The sequence below is a fragment of the Plectropomus leopardus genome, chromosome 2 (assembly GCF_008729295.1).
Source record: "Plectropomus leopardus isolate mb chromosome 2, YSFRI_Pleo_2.0, whole genome shotgun sequence".
NCBI lineage: Eukaryota > Metazoa > Chordata > Actinopteri > Perciformes > Serranidae > Plectropomus > Plectropomus leopardus.
Genome location: NC_056464.1, coordinates 21,217,470 through 21,237,734, shown reverse-complemented (window position 1 = coordinate 21,237,734; position 20,265 = coordinate 21,217,470). Strand labels below are relative to the sequence as shown.

Below are 20,265 nucleotides of genomic sequence, written 5' to 3'. Positions count from 1 at the left end.
CGAGCCTACACAATACTGTGGCCTCATTTAATGTAATACAGCCATCGTCAATGTTATTAAATAAACTTGTACTTTTATTTTGCTATGACATGTCAAAATGTCTGCTGTGAAAATACTGAGCTCTCTTGGTGGCCCCTCTCACTAAGCTTAACCCACCTGAATATGTTGGCCGAGGTTAGAGGAATGAGTAACATTTTTTGTCCTGGGGTTTTTCACCTTTGCAATAAGTTTTACCGATTAATCACAACAGTATCTTTCTTTGTAGCCCCTGTAAGAACACAGCTACTCTTTCATACAGTATAATCCACAAATATGGCCAACAAGTGAACTTCAGACCCCAGCAAGAGGCTTTTTGTAATGTAATGTTCGATGTACAATTTAAAGAGTTGTTACAATACCCTTACAGTATCATAAAAAGCCTCCGATTCTGCTTAAAATGCTGGACCAGGTATTGGTGAGTATGCAAGTCAGTATAAGTATACCAATTCAATTCCACGTAATTTATTAATAAACTTAAAAGCAGTTTCACGCGCGGGAAATGCAGGAGTTTTCCCAGATAGTAATTCTGTGCCGCTCTAAAACAATAGCCAACACACCAAGTTGAGCTTTGCCGCCACAGGCAACTACTGCTATAGCAGATAAGAATTGATTTCCAGAACATTCAAGTGTTGTTGCGTTACTGTTTTATACATAATTTTAAAGTACTCTTTAAAATTTCAAATGTATTTTATTTTCCTAAATTTTTGTTGCACTTGAAGTTTTTTAAAGGAATTATTTCATTTCCTCAGTTATAATAATGTTCTATGACATTCTTTTTATGTATGTATGTGTTCATGCTTTAAAAAAGTGTTTGACCTGGGCCATGCCATGTAACAATGATAGCAGTTATTTCACATCCATACAGAGTGAGAAGTATATTGAACCCAAACTTATCATATTGGTTATTGGTATCTGCCGATAAACAAGGAAAGAAATTATCAGAACATCTCTGACAAATTAGTGATATTACTGGCATTGGAGACAAACACAAGTTGGACTTTCAATTTCACCTTTTAAAACAGCAAATTTATTTGTCTTTAAAAAATAAAAAAATCAACTAAAAAGTATTACTATTTCATTGTCACTAATAGAAACAGTACGGAAGCACTGAGTCTTTGAGCACTTTAACCGCTCTTCAAGTATGTTAATTCAGTTCATAGATTATTCTTCTGCAGTGGAAAAGCCACCAGGATAGCAGGATCCAGTTGGCCCAGAGGGCAGGGTCAAACTTCCAAACTTAAAAAAATCTTGATAGTAATATCCTGGTTGTGGCAGAACCAGTGTTATAGACTTCACACATCCATAAGAAACAAGTCAAGAACCCACTACCATTTGATCCAGTGACAAGTCTGATTCCAGAGCAACGTAGCTGATGTGTAAGCACCCCGTTCTTCAGAGTGTAGCGAGCAGAGGAGGAAGAGTTGGTCACACAAGCTGAAAGGTGAAAAGATTGAGCAAACGGGAAAGAAAGAGCAGACTGAAAAACCAGAAGAGAGAGAACTTACAAAAAAGGAGACTAAACCAGAAGAACACTGTCAGCTCATTACAGTTAAAACAAAATAAAAAGCCAATTATCAGCTGTATTAAAAATAGCAGTGATGTCAAAACAATACCACTTGAATCAGCTCAAAAGTAACAAAACTCTGAATTACAATTTCTTCTGTGGAGAAACAATGCAAAGTTTTCCACATGTAAACAAATTCACTCAGAAGAGAGAAATCAAGTGTGCAGTTCTCTCCGCCCCTCCTTCACTATGCCCCGTTCACCCTTACACGATGTGCTTGTGTCACAATTGCACAGAAGACAGCAGGTCACTGCCAAACATCCAGCTTCTTCTCCATTTATTCTTAGTTTTAATTCTTCTCAAAACACGTTATAGAAAGTGATAAAGTGACAAACCTCTGATGCAACCCTCCTGAGTGTTTTGAGAAGCTGCTGAAGAGAAAGAAAAAGGACTATTGAGATTCAACTCCCTGTGTGGGTCAGTGTCCTCCCTTTACACATCAGCCCCAAAGCATCTGTCCCTTCATCATTTGAATAAGCCTCTTCAGGCCGGTCATCTGTGGTGCAGGAGAAAGCGATTCAGATACTCTGACATGGCATCCCAGTGCCTCCAGAGGATAGCGAGGAGGATTACGAGGAGCAGCGTAGTAAGCGTGCGGCTGCGCGTTTTCATTAAGGGGACGACACAGTTAGCCACCGTGGACACGAACACCAAAAGGACAGCCATAACAGCTAGCAGCACATTGATTAGTTTTCCAAGTAGAGTCCGTGCTGTGGCGTTCTCCAAACCCTCCAGCTGCACCACCTGCTGCTGCTGCTGCTGCAGCTCCATCTTGGAGATACGCGTCTGACATGCCTCTAGCGCCTCCTACAGGTCAGAGAGCAAACCGTCAGTGAAACAGCTGCTGAGAGAGCAGATAACATCAGATGCATTCAGAATGGCAAACTTTTTCATTTTACTTTTAGCAGGTACTGCACCTGTTCTTTACATGCGCTTTATATTGTGCATGACTTGAGCCATAATGCACTTTAAACCTGTTGCTGCGATTTATTCATTGGTATGTAAGACACACTTCGTATTGTCATCGTAATGATCATCATTTGTGTTTTTATGCTACTTGCCTTAATGTTTTAACTAGCTTTTATTTAATGCTTTATTATGTCTGTGTACAGCTGTCAGGCTGAATGTAGCCAAGCACAATTTTGTCGTGCATCTACAATGACAAAGTGTCTTATATGCCTCTCTCTTATCTCTCTTACAAAATATGTGCTGTTGCATGCAGTTTGCCCATAATCAGGACAGAATTCTTTCTCATAATACTGCACCCTGAACTTCGATCCTCTTTTTCTAATATCCCCACTGCCTTAGAGATAAATACAAAACACCGTTTGCTGAGCTTGCCAGATGTAGAAATCAATAAATAGAGCTATTTTTTACTTTTCAATATATGTAGTTTAACTTTCAAGTTATAACTGCATACACTGTGGATTTTAACATTTTCACAACACTTAAATAAGCCTACATATGCATTTCTCTGTCAATATAGTCATTTTTTTAGCTGTTGTTGGTAAACTTTACGATTATTTTGTTCACCTAAACGATTTATATTCCAATTATTACCATTCCACTGGTCACTAGTCACTTTAATGCACTGTCATCCAGCACTTCAGCCTCTGTCAGCTGTCAACAAGCTGTCAGTCAGCTATCAGCCAACTTTCAGAGCTGTCATTTGTTTACCGCTCAGTGCATCTTCTCCTGCGCAGGATTTTGGGTCAGAAAAGCCAGAAATGCATGCTGACTTGCGGACTGCAAAATCTGAAAATCTAAAAAATCTTTTTCTGGCATAATACATTTGAAGTACTATGTACTGGGACATACTACATCTTTATAGGCATTCTAAATAGTATGGTAGTATGGTTATTGGAAAGCACAGATCATGTTAATTTCGGTGAAGCTTACCTGAATGTCCCTCGCTCTTTCATAAGACTGGTAAGCTATCTTCTCCTCCATGCTGGCTAGTTCCTGTTTCAAGTTCAGAATTTCATTCTGGTGCAGTTCTGTCAAGTCGTTGAGCTGTTCCTCTAAACGTTCACACCTGAAAAAGAGTAACAACAGCAGCACATCACAAACAGAGCATTTCGCCACCGTATAAGGTTATAACTACGTTCTGAGCAGTTTTGAGATACTGAGCTTTTCCGTTCCATATAGCAAAAATTATTTGAAAAAGTTCACAAATGCATAGAATAAAAAAAAACACCTCACATAATGTTAAGAAGTTGTCACAAAATAAGACTGTATAAATATCTTCAATTTGACAGAAATGTCAGAACCTTATCATTCTAAGATGACGGGTTTTTTGTATACAGACAGTGTACTAAAAGATATGATACCTGTATCGTTCCTCTTGCAGAGCCTCCATGATCATCGTGTAATCTCGCTGGTAGTGGGCTTTTAAGTTTTCGAAGGACTCCTCCAGTCGGCCTTGGTTATCCCGCAGCTCTTGGATCTCATGAAGTATAGCGTCAAAGCCTGAGGCCTGGGCATGTTCAAGTGTGTTGCCCTTAGAGCTAGGGGGGCCTCCAGGGGCTCCAGTCGTGCTGTTGGCTCCTGCAGAGCCAGAAGTAGCACTAGAACAGTCATCATCACTGCCATACTTTGGGCTGGACTGCAACTGTCCTGTCCCAAGGGCCCTTGTTCCCCCAGGGCCAACCCCCTCATCTCCTTGGGTTTCATCCAAGGAGTCCTTCAGGGCTGCAATGTTATCAGCACTGCCAAACTTGTTGCGGATGAGGGAGGCGATTTCTCTCGGCTTAGACACCACAGCTCCAGCCGCAGAATGAGTGGCTTGAGAGAAACTGGAGAATCCCCCTGTCACCTGTAATGAGCAAGGTCATGTCAGTACTCAAGCTGCATTGAATTGCCATTTAAATGTGAAAATTAGGTCAAAACTGATGACTAAAGTATTGATCACAGAACCTGACAAAGTTGGCACTCGTCATTTAACAGCCTTAAACACACAGCAACAGTAAGAACTGTCTTACCATAGAGCAATGTCCGATCCTGAAGTTTAGAGCAAAATCATACACTGCTTTTATAAGATCTAAGGCTCTCACTAGATCTCTGGAGGTAAAAGCTAATTCTGCGCTCAGGAATAACCACAGGGGTTTCATTCTTGAGATATTTCCTACACAGACAGATATTTCCAGACACAAAAACAACTCCACATGTTGATCTTGTCATCTTTTCTACCCCTGCATGTGGTCCAATCACACTGATTCACTCTGAAATCTATCTAAATGTCTACCCAAGACTTCTGCAAGCTCCACTGTGCAGAGGTGTTAACACAGTACAACCACACTTCTGTCACAACCACCTCACAACTTCTTTACAAGAATCAATGTTACTCAATAGACGCATCAGATATTAAATTAATTGTTATCCATCTCCTGCATGGACAAAACAATCCAGAAAGGGATAGTCTGGATCTGGTCTGGATCACAGTCAGTGTATTACGCACAGTAGATGTCAGTCAGCATGGCAGGTGAGCTGCCACAGAAACTAAGCAACATACTTGCATTGGAGGTGGAACAGCAGCAAAACATATTTCAGCCACCAAAAAAGTCCAAACTAAAGAGTGAGTGTAATCTATATTAGGAGTATTTTCCCCACTGTGCCTTGTCACAGACAGCCATTTACGAGGGGAAGCGTTTTACGGCTTCAGTTCCTCATCTATGGTGTCATCATAGATGGGGGAACAGCTCTCGTGTGGTGAATCTGAACTAAGCCTTTTCAATGCCTAAGTCACACAATAACACAACCAACACTGACTGAGGCAGCAGGATGTTCAGCAGCTCCTGTGTTCAGCAATGTTAAAACAGAACCTGGCTTTGTAGAGAACAATATAATGGCTCCAGTTCCCCGCTGGAAATGGCTGTCTGATGGCAAGTGGTGGAAATATCGTAAAAAAGCATACACTAAGGTAGTTGATTTATGATTTGATCCTGGCCTATATACAGCAGTACATTGTTTAGTTTTCTATCAGCATTCCTGCCTGCTTCTCTAAACTGCAGACTGACATCTACTGTATTTAATACACTGACTAAGGATAAGTACCTCATACAAAACCACTTCAAAAGATCCAAGCTATCTTTTAACTGAAACAACTTAGGACCTACTTCAGATCTCTGGAAAAAAGGATTTTTATCATGTTATGTCTTTGCACACACCTTGGCTCCCACATCTTTTAGGCCCTGGTGCATGTCTCGGAAAACATCTTTGGGCTGGCGGGGGATGCCGTTGTGCTCCACCTCTCGAAGTTTCCGGTGGTAATGCTCCAACTTCCTCTGCAGTTGCTGGATAGTCTGAGCTGACTTTTGGTTCTTCTTCTCAAACACCTGTTTGATGCGTGCACTCTGCTGTTTGTCTGCGTTATTGGCGAGTTTCAGGTATTCAGCCACGTTGTCGTCACGTGCAGTTTGTTCAATTTTGATTTGTTCTGTGAGTTTGAGGATCTTCTGTTGCAGTTGAGCAATAGCCTGCTTAGTTCGCTGGGGGTCTGGGGTACTGTCAACTACGTCATAACCATCTGCACCGTAGGGGAGGGCATTGGGTGACACAGCAGGGCCTGATCCATCATAACGATCCGACTGTTCAAGAAAAATGGAGAGAAAAGCTTTTATTCACCTGAATTTTTTTTTGACAAACACATTAAAATCACTGTTTGTCATGATAAAACTTAAGCATGCAATATTGTGCAAGCACTGGCTGATGTAATGCTGACAATACTAAGCTAAAATATTTAAATTGGTGTTTATATTGTCTAATAAGAACTCATATGTCATGAGAACACAGTTTAAAATCAGTCATAAATTTAGCTTTGTAATGGCTTGAATACAAGACTATGTTTTAAAAGCCTGCAGTCAGATATACAGAGTTTATGACTTCACTTTTATAACAGCAGATGGTGCCTTTAAAACAAAAGTTCCCTTTTGACTGTCACATTGCAGCCCCAGTTTAAGTCATAGGTGGAGAAACACAGTGACGTGTGAGGAACAAAAGCTCAAAAATAGGTCAAGTTAACTGAGGATTACTATGACAATGATTTTAATTTTACCCCTGAGGGAGCAGTTGAGTTAAAAAGCCCAGTGCAAATGAGGTGAAGTCATAAACAGTCATCAGAGCTGTGAGTCTCAAACTAAAGCAGCAAGAGCGAGAGGGAGAGACAGCCTACGGGACAACCTGAACAACCACCTGAACAACCACCTGACATGACGTTTATACTTCATTTCTCCTGCGCGTCTCACTTTTTGTTTTAATTTTTTTTTTTTTTTTTTTTACATCTATATACAGTAAAGATACCACACACACACAGACACACACACACACACACCCATGCACACACAAAAGAAATGTTCTTGCTCTTTTCATTTATGCATCTGTTTTTTTATCCAATGGATTGCTGTTGATTTGAATATAAGTATTTATTTATTTTTTCTTGTATTTATTTCTATCATCATTTAATTGTATTAATTGAGAGAGAGAAAATAGTGAGAGAGGAAAATATTAAATCTTGGTTAGAGTGGAGGAGGAAAGAGTCCTAAAAGCCAGAAATGAGTTCCCCTCCTCTCAAAGTCAGTGGGTTTTTGGTAAGATTCTTAAAATAAGGTCTATAGTCAACACAAGCTGAAGAGACTTTCACATTTTGTTCAACAACATAAATTATGTTGACAAAGACCCCAGTTGTAAATTTTTACGTTTTTAGGTGTTTTTAAAAAAGGCAGTTTCTAACAAGTAGCTAAAGGAGACTACAGGATCTCATCATGCTGAACACGGGTCTTCAGCCTCACTGTGGGGGTGTAGTTAAGTCATGCAACTGTGGTGTAGTTTGTTTATAGCCTCACACTAGCTTTTTACTTATGGCGATTTCATTTATGCTTCAAAAATCATAACAATGGTCTTCATTTGTGAAAACTGTCTTGCTGAACATAAAATTTTAGTATCATAAGCTTTTATTCACCACAGTGCTTATTTGCTGCAATAATAATAATACAATACAATGGAAAAATCCCATAGGCTTTTTGATGAGGGAAACAGGTTGATGCTAACTTTGGCATCAACCTACAATAAAACATCATCACTGGAGCACTCTATTGGCCCCAGCTTTTGAGCTCCTTGCACTTGAACTGTATGTAAAATGTGTTTAAACCAGTTAAAGCGTGAACCATAACGCAGGACAGGGCATGCTGTTGTCTGACAACACAGAGTACACAAAAATGTAGTTAAACTTTTACATTGACAGAGGAGATTATGAAGAGCTGCTAATGAATAACTTTTCAGTCTGTTTACAGACATTTTGTTATATGTCAACAAAACAAATTGTGCAAACATTTATGCAGTACAAACAGGTTCTTGGGTAATCCCTTTGTAATCTATATTTGTTGAGAGGACTACCAAGCATGTTGGCAAAGCAACAAATACAACTTGTTCTCAACAAAGGATAAATCAGCCTTAGCTAAAAACTGTCCATTACAGATAACAGGTCTTTTTTTTTTTTTAAGATGAACAGGAACATGCGCAGTTAAATATTCCCATCTTGTTTTTGACATCTGTTGATGAACTTAAATCCAGCCTCCACTGAGTTGCCAGAGCTGCGAAACACGGCAGCGTGACCCCCTCGTTTTACGATGTCTACTTTCTCCCAATTTGTCATTCCAGAGATTCTCCTGTCATACTGCTGGCATCTAGGCGTACTTCAATGTCCCTAAAATGTGTGAAGATGTTTACTCGTCTGCTCTAATTACTGTGCCAGACTTATTACATTCTTGTACTTGTTTTTGAAGGGGCTACTTTAAAATAAAGCAATTTCAAGTGCATTTTTTTCCAGATTTCTATTAACATTCATTGTTAAAATAAAGAAAACGAGAAAAAAGATAATAATCTTCCAAGTTTGAGTTTGTTTGGCCCTACAAGCCTCCTCTGACCTGAAGTACACTCAGAGACAGCAAAAGGCTAAATTTAGAAAGGCTTAAAGCACATAGTGACCAACCACTCAAAGGCAATTGCTGACCTTCCACCACTGACAGCTCATCTCGCCATTCACCGCTTCATCCAGGCACATCTAAACCATTAACAGCCTTTAACACATTTGCACAATCCACTTAGTTTTGACATTGTTGCATAGATATTAGTGCATGACTCAGTTTTATCCCTTTTTTGCAGCTAGCTTGCAAAACAAACACTATGTATTTGTTTCCTCATGAGTGCACAGTGTCTCTTTGTATCACGATTTGCATCTGAAGGTTTTGTATCCTGAAGCCAACTTTTCTATGAATAAAACATTTTAGGCCTGAATTCAGTAAAATAATGCCTTGTTGTGAGTTTCACCACACATGCTATGATTTATATCTTTTTTTTTTTCAACATACCAATAATACTTGTGTATGAATAGAGCAGATTGTTGGTGTTGAAGGATAAATTAATGTTGGGATGGGAAATGCTGAATAATGCATGTATTGAGAACAAAAAGGAAAAACTTGCATTCATTAAATTTTGTTAATGCTATAATTTACAATTTTATTTCTTTTATTTAGGACAAACAGGTTCTGAGTTTTAGAGATGCTGTCCTGATTACGCTTTTGGGATGCAAGCAGGAAATACGTTGCCATGGCATCAGTAAGTTAACTGTTGAAAACACTTCAAGCCCAGTTTTTGCCTATATTTGTTAACATATTGGTAAGTGATCATCTCAAGTGATGCTGCATTAGCTATAAGTAGTTCCTGAGTCCTCGTGCACAGACACTAATTGTTGGATTACTTTTGATACTGAAGAAAACTTAAAAAACCTAAACATAATAAATAAGAGGTAAGTACTGAAGTACTGAGGCATCCTTTCTCTGTGATTTCTTACAGGGCATCCTTGCAGTCGAAGATTCAAATAATCAGTCAGTGTGCAAGGTATTTGTGGGGATGTTTTGGTCCACAGATTGAACACTCCTCGCTTTCACCCTGCTCTCTAGTACAGGTAGCTGCAGACCCCAGCCCAGTGTGAGTCTGACTGAGATGGAAGCTGCCGGAGAAGAGAGGCTTTGCCCGGTGAGACTCCAAGATAACATTGTCTTCTGCCTTCTGCTTAGAAGTTGCTGTATCCCCTTTTTAATGTTTTGTTTTTGTTTAATTTTTTTATCAATGGCTTACTCTGTCTTCACTTTCACTCAATGTCTTTGCGTTGCTTTAAATAATCTCTTTTGTCCATTTACATGTCCCTGCACTTGCCTTCACTTGTAATATTATCACCGTATTTTACAATTTAAAAAAAAAAAAAGTAGAGGGTAAATAAACTAATTAAAATACAGTCCTCTGATTTTGTTTAAGATCTGGCATCAGCAAAAAGTTTGCATATTTCTGATGCATCATTAGCGTAGTTAGCACACTTTTGCTCGGATGGCTAACTTGGCTCTCTTACGATACTTCATGAACGTCGCTGTCACCATAAACGTCCTGCCCATTCAACCTCTTAAACTCTATATGAAAGAAAAGGGATTATATAGTTGAATTTTTGTACTGAACAGCCAAGTAAAATTTGACTGACATAATTCTAAATCGAGTACAGCCCTCATTTCAAGGCAAATTCGTGGGCATTTAACTGCGATGGATACTGGAGATAAAAAGTCTGTGTGTTGTGTCTGTGTGTTCAGATCTGAGTTATGACTTGCAGAATGAGTGTGAAAGAAGAGCCAAATGTTTTTTTTTATGTTTTTCTCCTCCTTGCGCCCACATACACACTGGCACACTGGGCCATTGCCTATGTAAACCTACATCATAATCCTCCCAGTGCATCACTTGCATCATGACCGGAGTGTCTTCCTGTAAAAGACTGTTCTGTTGCATGACCATAATTTATTTCTCACCTGGAACACGTGACAGGACTGAGCCACTCACCTTGTCGGGCTCCTCAGTGGAGTGGTACCCAGAGGTCAGCAGCATGTCAGCGAGAGCTGGGCTGCTAGGTGTATCTGTGGTGGAAGAGGAGCGTGGGCGTCCAGCCTGCAGCAGGGCTTCATGTGTGCTGCGCCGATGGATCTGTGGGCTACCTTTCTGAGGAGGATCCCCAGTACCCCCCACCTTGCTGCGGCGGCTCTGCAGGCTGGTGCCTCGCTTCATCATTGGTGGAGCCCCTCGGATCTGCTGCAGAACGCGGCTTAGAGCTGCGGGAGGGGCGGAAGTGGCAGGGTTGTCAGAATCCAAAGGGAGGGCCAAGGAGGCGGAAGCGTCCCCTACTTCTGACCCTACATCAGTGGGTTCGGAGGGAGGGGCGCCTGTGCAGGACGAGACGGAGTCATGTGGGGAAACGGAGGAGCGTCGGCGCTGTGGCTGGAAGAACTGCTTCAGGCCATGGCCCAACGCTCCCATGTTCTCCAGGGCATTATGGGTGATTTTGGACAAGCCATGCTCTGACTCCGACGCCCTCCTGCCGACTTCCAGCTCCGCCCGGCCTCCTGTGTCCGGCTCCTCTGGACTCTGCTCACTACTACCCTGATCCATCAGAGACCTCCAGTTTCACAGTGAGGCTCTACCTGGGGGTGCAGGGGACTAGCTACGCCCCGTCGACACCCCCCCCCACCGAGCGACTGGTTGAAAGCCGGGAAGCAGAGGGGACACCGCTCAGTTGGGCCTTTTGAGTGGACATGCATCTGTGGCTTGGCTCAATGTCATGCTTGTCTACCACAAAAGGAAAATAAAATGGAAATTATGACATGCAGCTATGAGTGATGAACATAATAAGCAGCAGAATATAAAACAACACCACGCAAAATAAACTGGGTTGACACAGACATGACCACTTTTTTTTGCAGTTGAGCATAAGAAGGTTCATTTTGTCCAAAAATCATCTTTTTGGAAACAATAATCTTTTTTTAAAAGATTGCTATATTTTCTCACCGCTGAATGAAAACAGCAGGTATCCATTTTTGCTTAACAGCATGTGGCATGTCTGGCAGTGCCAACCCAGTAGTGCAAAAAACACAAAGTATACAAAATAAACAAAGCTTTGAGAACAATTTCTGAAATGTCAAAGTTTGTTTTATTGAACATGTTGAAGGTCGATGCCTGAGGCTGTTTCTGAAATCACTTTCCTTTGTTTATTTCTGGGCATTCAAGTATGACTGTACAACAGGCCTCATGATAATTGCATAATTACATTTCAGAAAGTATTCATTTTGGAAAATAATAATCAACATAATTCAGAGTGTTTGGATGATGCTAACAAAGAGACTACAAAGTGTGAAAAATGTAAATTAAATTCTAAACTAGACAGTGATTATTGGCTAATTCTCAACTGATTAAGGTGTCCAAGGTGTCCTCCCCTTTGCATCTCATTTTATAACATTTTATAACTCTGTGATCTAAAGGAGCATTCCAACACTTTGGCTCTAAGATGACAGATTATATAAAAGCCTTTTGGTTTGCCGACGTGTAATAAGACAGTGAGAAAGAAAGCAGGAGAGGAGGTGAGATAGAGTGTGACAGAGAGCTTACCATCAGCCCAGCTTCTCCTCTACTGACTCACAACTCAGGATCGGCTACATGAACAGAAATAGAAACACAGAATCCTAAATAATATGCTCCATACAACAGAAAAGGAAAAGGTTCAAAAATAGGTACACTGTAGCATCACACAGAAATAAACACAACCCTTCAGCTCAGAGGTACCTGGTAATAATGGAGATGTTAAGGGCTGTTACACCAGACAAGCGACTTAAAAGCTTCCAACATGCTGACCGTGAGAAATTGTAAATGACCTAATGGACCTTTGTTTAAAATCTTAGGAGCCAGCGGTAAGTTGATGCACCATGGGCCTTGTTACGTTAAAATGGGAACTATTGTACATTACAGCATACATGGCATGACAACATTAACATGACAGCAGCTTTGGACACACTGCACAACTCATCTGCAGCAGAGACCTCCTGTCCTCCATGTGTCCTCAGGAAACAAGCCAACAAATGTGCAGGATACTTATACGCAAATACTTATTCTTACATTGACATCAGGTTTAAAAATGTTTTACCTGTACTTATCTGGCACCATCTAGACCAAAACAATCTAAAACTTCACAATGGCAGAACAGGCAGAGGATGTCATGAAAATTTTATGTAATACGATTCAAGCTACTATTGAATTTTTTTATATTCAAATATGCTTTTCTACAATTTCTTGCTCATTTATATTTGATGTTTGTCCAAGATTTTCTTTTTACTGAGAAAGTTTTGTTATTTGGGAGGGGTGGGATGGTGTTTGTGAATGACTGCGCTCATTATTGAAAATGAACAAAACGTACCATAATTAACACTCTTCATTTTGCATTTTTTTTAAATTAGTGCATGTGCGGCCTTTATTGTTGGTTGCCCTCCAGTTAGGCTGCACAATATGCAAAAATAATAAAACAAAAATTGATTTGAGTTGATTAGTTTCTGGCTACTTAAAATAGTTCTGCATTTATATTACTGCTTCCCTTTTTTGTGATTTGTTTGTCAATATATTTACACTGGTAATCTTTCAAACTAATCAATCCCTTATGGAAAGTCATTACTCTAACCTCGGTGCTCGAGCATTCCCATTTCTAAAACCAGCAACGTACTTCACTCAGCCAGTTCAGCCATGCCTCTGCATGCTCAAATTCACATATTGTTAAACATAAATACACCCAATAATAATGGTATAACTTTTGTACTTTTAACAAAGACCAGAATGCAATTCATTTATCAACGGTAACAATTTCCGATCCAACCTCCGTTATCTTTCGAGCACGCAGACGGGCTGTTTTACAAGAGAGAAACACGTTCCTCTAAAGGAAACATCCAAATCCTATAGCTATTGTCTATGTAGTATGTGTATTTTTTTGCAGACAAACTGAAAAATGATTCCACAAATCCGCAGAGCTACAAAGTATCACTTAACAAGCCAGCAGCACAATCTAGCACCAAAAACCCTAAGAAATGCTTTATTAGTGATACGCAGTGACTCATTACTGCTGGTCCTGCTGTTGGATCTGCAGTGTTGAATAAGACAGCACTCTGTTAAAGGGTAGGTGGTAGTGAACAGTACAATAATGAAAACAGTAGCCTCACCAAGTCTTGCTTATCAAAATGCTGCTTGGATAAAGGTTTCCTTTTTAAATTGTAATATTGTTCACTTACTGCCATCGCTCATTCAGCTCATTTGCATCAAGCATCCCTCCCTCTGTACAGACAATACTTGAGCAGACTACTGCTCGCCCTGAACTGCATTCACTCAAACACAATAAAGTTATGTTACACATTATGTGCAGGTTTGAGCATGTCATTGCCACTGCTTCATAACTCACAGGTGTCAGCCATAGGCGCACATCTTACTGGCTATTTGATACACATGTCATAACATTAAGGTGTGAATTATTATACAGTATAGACTCTATAATTTAACACTGAGCTTCAACTATGGATTCCTCAGATCAGGAAAACAGTTACTCTTTAACCACATTTCCTGATCCTGAATCACTGATCACTGACAGAGTCATTCAGTGCCTCACTGCGACATATTTGCAGAAAGCTCTGTAACATCGAAACTAAAGACAAACATAGAAACAGAAAGTCCACGCAGAAATGGAACTGTATCCCTCATCTACAATGAAAATACAATGATGTCCGACTCCTCTCGGCTAAGGGCAAAGTGTTCTCTTCAAAGTGGGTCAGCCAACATTCGCCTATCACTCTCTGTACATGCAGAGCTCCAAGGTCACATCATCCACAGTGTGCAGTATATGTCTAGCAGAATTTCAGCTTTGACATGTTTTAAAGCAACATTTCTGCAAAATGACAGCAGAATGTCCTCTCGGGTCACTGCTGCAGCACACGGCTAATGCTTTATTCCAGTGTCTGCACATATCACTTATGATTCATACTCATTACTTTCAGATTGTTTTTACAATAATATTTTGTTATAAGTGCTTAGATTGAATATGGAAAGTGGGATGAAAATCATATACATTCAGCAGCAGTTTTCTCTTCACTTTCTATTACTGGTCATAAACATACCTTCAGATGTGGTCATCAGCAGATGATTAGTGAATCTATTAACACAGGAAAAGGCGTAATCCAAGCGTTTTCCGGCACTGTTTCCTCCGGGTAATTACTACAAATGGGCAACTGGTGGGATAGCTGTCAAACTTTGGTCAGCTGTTTCCATGGATATTTAGAAAAATCACATGCTGCAAAGGAAAACAAAGAAACAGAGGCAAGACATCATAAGAAACTGTTTGTTAAAAAGAGAAGTCTTACATTTTAAGATGACAACTTCAGACACAAAAGAGACATCCCACTTTATTAAAATGTTAATGGACTGTTTAATCGATCTTGCACTCAATACTCCAACAATTGTTGTTTTAATGATATTTCTGTATATGACAGAAAAGAACGAGTCTTTAGGAAACTTGTCTGATTATTGAAGCTGTATTTTCATTGGAAAAACAATTGCACAAAATAATGATTTTAATTAGCTTAACTGACTAGTATATTTACTGCTGACTAGCAAGGGCAGCAGCATTTAATTAACTAGTTTACTAATGGTGCACATACAACAAATCAATAGTCAAAAAACACTGGAAAGGCAAAAAAGCGGACCAACAGTTTCTATTGATCAGTCAGATATTTAGACCATCAGCGCTTCAGAGCACTTGTTAACAATGGTTTTCTTTTGATTCATGATACTTAGGAGGATTAACTAATGATCCTATTGTAGACTAAAACTATGAGAAATTGTATGCAAGCAATGAGAACTATCTGTGATATAACACAGAATAATCTGCCACCAAACAGCTAGCTGATGAGCATGATAAAACATCTTGGAAGCATAAACTCAGTTAACATTATTATTGTTATTATCATTATTATCTTCATCGTTTCGGTTTGCATAGAAATATCATTTAAAGTAAATGCTTATTTACGTGAGCTGACTGTATAATTATGCAACTGTTCACTAACATATTATATATAACAACTTTATTAAATGATAATAGTGCCAATTGGCAAAAAACAAGCAAATAAATAATGAATGCAGGTTTATGGGTTAAACCAGGGTACGTTCTGTGTCAGATATATTGAAACACCAAATCATTTTCTCCAGTCTGGACTAGGGTTTGATCACAAACTGAAACACTGTATGTTAATATGTCATTCTTTAAAATAATTAAACAGACTGTTCTTGTGATGCAGCCCACTGCAAGATCTACAAACTGAAGCCAATAACATTTAAGCGATCACCCCACCAAAACAGCTATTTGTACAGCAAGCTCCTACAAGTCTGTGGCTTACAAACTTAAATGAAAATGAAAACACGTGTTTTCATTTTGTACAGCTCAGGCCTCCAAGGCCTTTTAGCTTAATTAATTGTGTGATGTTAATTAACAGTGCTGAATAGCCCTGTGGGAATAACAGGACATGAACAATCGGCCTGTTTAACAGAAGCACAAGTGAGATTAAATAATGGAAAGTGACGATAAAACACCAACAAATGGTAAACAATGTATGAACACGAGCTTCCCTGTCTGCGTCAATGCGTGGACACAGTCATACGTACATCCCGATGAGATCATCACCACCTCTTCAGTAATAACACCTATACTGGCCTGACAATAAAGTTTCATTTTCTTTAGATTATTACGCTAAACACAAACTTTTAATAAAACACACCGGCGTTAAGAAAGCGTACTATCACCAAACAGCCGTTAGGGTGGTTAACTAAATTACTCAATAGGTTACAGGTGCATTCGGTGTCATTACACGCAGGGTGACCGTAATACACGCGTATGCTTAAAAATTAAAAAGCAGACGATGTGACAGAGTAAATAATGCACACAAATACCGGGCTGTATTCACGGAAGACGTTAATAAGTTACTGCAAATAGTCTGAGCCCAACGGTTTAACGTTAGCTAGAGATAAGAAGAGGATGAAATTAGCAGCTCGCTAGCCAAGGTTCGTAGGCCTGGCCTTTAAAACACAACACTGTAGGACATATTTGAGGAAAATGTCAAGCTAAGTGAACGTTTTATTGTCGGGTGGTGCTGACCGCTGTGGTAGATGAAGTCAGGATACATCGTTGACCCCGTTTTGATGCCTTGTCTGCTCCTCTTGTAGCTAGCAGCGCAAGCTAACGTGGTGCACCGGGGGGTGTTCGTTTTGCTATACAGCGCACACCGGTGCTGCTGAGCGGGGCGAGGTCACAGCAGTTGTTATAGTAGTTTATGTGTTGATACATTAACCCATTGAAACTTGGGGAAATTGGCTTGATTTCTTTCAAAAACATTGGAAGAAGGTAATAAGCAACAAAATAACAAATTACTCAAAAAAATATATTAAATTATAAACTAAAAAAAATAGAATAAAACAGTGCAACAAAATTACCTGGGAATTGGTTAAAAAACACATTTTAAAAAAAATTAAAAAAGAGGAAAGGAAGGAGATAAATGAAAGGAAAAAAAAAAAAAAACAAATCATCTGAGAAACAAAATTAGAACTATTCTATAACATAATTTAAATATGTAATTAGAATAATTAGCTTTGAATTTTTCCCCTGGCTTTTTCCCATGTTTTTTTTTTAAAGAAATCACATCAATTTGCTAAGAGTTTAAAGGTTTAAATACTTGTAAAGGGCATCTGAAAGCAGCACAAGAAAAGTCATGTCACTCCAGGTTTCAACAGGTTAAGGTTATGTACTGAAATATTTTGTGTGTATGACAGCTGCCAGAGAGCTGCCTTTATCACAAACAGAGCATTAAACCTTTAAATTATTACAGCAACTTAAAATTCATATTTGTATATTCAGTAGATGTATATATTACATTTCTGTAATTATAGTAGGGGTAGGGTTAAAAAAACAACAACGATGCAGCATAGTATTGCAATTTTTTTTGTGTAGCAATATCTTATCTATTCACCAACGCCACATATTCTTTTTTTATTATTCTATAAAAAATAATTAATAATACACCTACAAATTCAACTTTTGGTAACACAATTGAATAATAAAATCAATTGCTTTTCTCAGTCCTCCAGATACACACAGTGAGATGAAAAAAGTTAAACATCTATCTTGGATAAAAACAGACGAATTGTAAAAAAGGTCATAATAGCTAAACACTGCAATATTATCGCCATACTCAGTATATAGCAACACCTTTGAGATCACAGTATTGTGTGGTGACTTAAGTATCGCGATATTATCATATTGAGGGAACTCAGGGGATTCCCACCTCTTGTATTGAGTCACGAATATTTAGGCATCCTTGTATTTTATATCAATTATATTCCAAATATTTAATTAACCATTAAAAATTGAAACTCCATTTTTACAGAGATGCATTAGAACCGTGTCCAGCTGACACCACCACCATAAAGCGCCCTCGCAGGTGTGAAAATACAGAGTGATATAGACTGGAGGTATTGGGTAGCCATCTGTCACACACTCCCACCAGGCTTTCTTAATCACACCTTGGAGTCTTGTATTTCACGGTGGCGTATTCAAGCCCTCCAGTTCTCACGGTGAAGCTCCGCATTAGCTTAGAGTCCCCGCTCGGTATTAACAATAATATCAGCTAGTGTTTAAAAATGAAAATCAAGTCAAAATTTGCTTACAGGCAGCTAAAAAAGCCAAAGTAGTAACACTTTAACATATCCTGGTCTGACGGCTGTGAAAATATCATAGTATGCGGCCTGGGTGTTGTCTCCAAAGTTAAACCTTCACATGAATTCGCTTTTCGTAATCACTCATATGTAACTACAGTTAAGATCGCCCGTCCAGACGGTCCTGGGTGGTAAATCAGGCGCTTACTCGCCGCCTGTCCGCTCCGCCTGTCAGTTAGCAGGCTGGCTACACCGTAGCTGAAAAACATCGCCTCAGCCTCAGCCGCGGCTAGCTACAGGCGAGCAGGGCAGCTCGCCAGGCGGCCAGCGACAATTGGATAAACAACGTTAATCAACCGTAACCCCGGAGCAGATCGGACAGCAGCATATGGAAACACATTTCATTCATAGACGGCTTCGCAAAATGTGTGTTTTGCTGGCTTGGACTTACATGGGCGCTGAGAGGATTGTGTTGATGACCGTTCATTTCTCCCGATGGTGGAACACTCCCACGGTGACGTCAAATAGCGTGCTCGACGTCAGAACAGCTGAGTACCAGACAGATAACCAGCCCACAGGACCCACACCATCATCCACACAGGTTATAGGTTTATCACTGTGGTTATGACTGTGGATGTGAATACTGAAAGTGTCTTCGAGGCTGTAATAATAATAATAATAATGATAATAATAATGTTTTTTATAGCACCTATCAAAACCAACGTTACAAAGTGCTTTACACATAAAATCATAGAAACACATATACAGAAAAAAACAACACAAAAGAAAAATTAACACAAAAGACAAATAGGATAGATAAATAAGTAGTAGTCCAGTCCCCTAGTCCCCCAGTCCCTAGTTAGATGCCTCGCCTCTGTATTTTGCACAATTTGGAGTCTATGAATTGATCTCTGACTTATTCCTGTTAAAAGACCATATTGCAGTAATCCAATCATGAGGAAATAAAAGTATAAATGATGGTTTGGGTGTCATTAAAACTATGAATAGATCAAATTCTAGCAATGTTCCTAAGATGGAAGTGACTGGATGACTTTGTTTGTGTGCCTTTTAAAGGCGAGGTTAGTGTTAAAAAGCACACCCAGGTTCTTGACATCCTGTTTGACATTCACTGATAACAGACCGCTAGCTTCAGGGAAATATATTTTATATTTTACTGATTCAAGTATTTTTAGACTCAATGTAATTCAAATGTGACTACTTCTGGACCAACAAAAAAATTGTCAGTAGGCTATTTGCCCATCAGAATACTGTTTCAGGCAGTGTAAGAGTTTTGGGGTTTTTTTTTGTTGTTTTGTTTTTTTCAAAAGAGGGGAAGAAGACATTGGGCATCGTCAGAGGAAATGACCCCACATTCTGTAAGAAGTTGGTAAAAAAAAAAAAAAAAGGAAAGCAACAAAAACAAAGCACTCAAGGAAATGTCTTTTAAAAAATGCTTAAAAATAAATAGCAAAATAATGATTCTGTACTTTAAAATATATGATTATGATTATTATAAATCTAGTTTCATCCACATTTTTAATTCTTAAAGTAAAAATGTACTTATCTTTTACAAATTGCAGGACATGTCTTGCTGAGTTGCTCATTGCCTCTTTTCTCAACGTTTTCAAAAGAAATCAAACCAATTTACTCACAGTTAAAAGGTTTAAATACTTGTAAAAGGCATCTGCATGCAGCACAAGAAAACTGATGTCGATCCAGGTTTCAGAGGGTTAAACAGTTAAGTGATCGAAGGATTGCAAGATAATATATTGCTATCTTTTAACAGATTCTGAAATTGCAGTATGAGTCAAGATTATAGGAAGAGTGATACATTTTTTGCACTTCATTGTAACAAAAATGGTGGCGTGATTTTTTTGGGTCGGGTCTGTATTAAAACAAGCATGTCCACTTTACATCTGGAATGGAATTTGTAGGCAGAGGCATCTCTGCAGCACCACAATGCATCATTTATATTGATATTTATTGATACATTTATCAAAAAAATTGCCTGCGATTTGATATTGCAATTTTGATTACATTTTTGATTAATAGCAGTCCAAATAGAAAAG

General features: G+C 39.1%; 1 protein-coding gene across 2 annotated transcripts; it reads right to left on the bottom strand.

The window, feature by feature from the left end:
- Positions 1 to 1,049: 1,049 nt before the first annotated feature.
- On the bottom strand, positions 1,050 to 18,733 carry tmcc1b (transmembrane and coiled-coil domain family 1b). 2 transcript variants are annotated; one of them, XM_042505013.1, is made up of 8 exons: positions 18,648 to 18,733; positions 14,614 to 14,786; positions 12,077 to 12,120; positions 10,481 to 11,260; positions 5,770 to 6,189; positions 3,934 to 4,418; positions 3,503 to 3,638; positions 1,050 to 2,410 (listed from the first exon to the last, which is right to left on the bottom strand). In XM_042505013.1, exons 4-8 carry the CDS (start codon positions 11,081 to 11,083, stop codon positions 2,096 to 2,098), a joined length of 1,959 nt encoding a protein of 652 aa, XP_042360947.1. In that variant the 5' UTR covers positions 11,084 to 11,260; positions 12,077 to 12,120; positions 14,614 to 14,786; positions 18,648 to 18,733; the 3' UTR covers positions 1,050 to 2,095. The 2 variants fall into 2 exon arrangements, with proteins under 2 accessions (XP_042360947.1, XP_042360956.1); XM_042505022.1 differs by lacking the exon at positions 18,648 to 18,733 and adding an exon at positions 16,644 to 16,710.
- Between the last annotated feature and the right edge of the window lie 1,532 nt (positions 18,734 to 20,265).

Coding starts and splice junctions, on each gene's coding strand:
- tmcc1b (XM_042505013.1), bottom strand. CDS start 11,083: ATGGATCAGGGTAGTAGTGAGCAGAGTCCAGAGGAGCCGGACACAGGA. Junction 6,190..10,480: donor CCACTGAGGAGCCCGACAAG/GTGAGTGGCTCA, acceptor TTTCTTGAACAG/TCGGATCGTTATGATGGATC. Junction 4,419..5,769: donor TAAAAGATGTGGGAGCCAAG/GTGTGTGCAAAG, acceptor TGCTCATTACAG/GTGACAGGGGGATTCTCCAG.